This window comes from Penaeus monodon, chromosome 15 (assembly GCF_015228065.2).
Source record: "Penaeus monodon isolate SGIC_2016 chromosome 15, NSTDA_Pmon_1, whole genome shotgun sequence".
NCBI lineage: Eukaryota > Metazoa > Arthropoda > Malacostraca > Decapoda > Penaeidae > Penaeus > Penaeus monodon.
Genome location: NC_051400.1, coordinates 8,612,468 through 8,612,750, shown reverse-complemented (window position 1 = coordinate 8,612,750; position 283 = coordinate 8,612,468). Strand labels below are relative to the sequence as shown.

Genomic DNA, 283 nt, shown 5'->3' with positions numbered 1-283 from the left:
CAATGAATTATATATAACATCCTTTTTTTTTTTCTTTTTATTCCCCAGGAAGCAACAATGAAGCCCAGCAGTTCCTCTCGCGGGGCGGTCAGGTCATCATCCGCATGCGAGGTCTGCCGTACGACTGCACGCCCAAGCAAGTGGTACGTATGGGGTTCTGGGATGGGTAGGCGGGTGGGGATGGGGTGGGCGGGTGGGGATGGGGTGGGCGGGTGGGGATGGGGTGGGCGGGTGGGGATGGGGTGGGCGGGTGGGGATGGGGTGGGTGGGTGGGAATGGGGTG

At 60.4% G+C, this 283-nt stretch overlaps 1 protein-coding gene across 2 annotated transcripts in view; it reads left to right on the top strand.

The window, feature by feature from the left end:
• The window catches only part of LOC119581735 (RNA-binding protein fusilli-like), a gene marked incomplete in the record, with an annotated part of 165,619 nt that overhangs the window by 151,991 nt on the left and 13,345 nt on the right, over positions 1 to 283 (top strand). For both annotated transcript variants that reach the window (XM_037929866.1, XM_037929867.1), the window contains 1 exon segment: positions 49 to 143. In XM_037929866.1, coding sequence (XP_037785794.1) covers positions 49 to 143 — 95 coding nt within the window.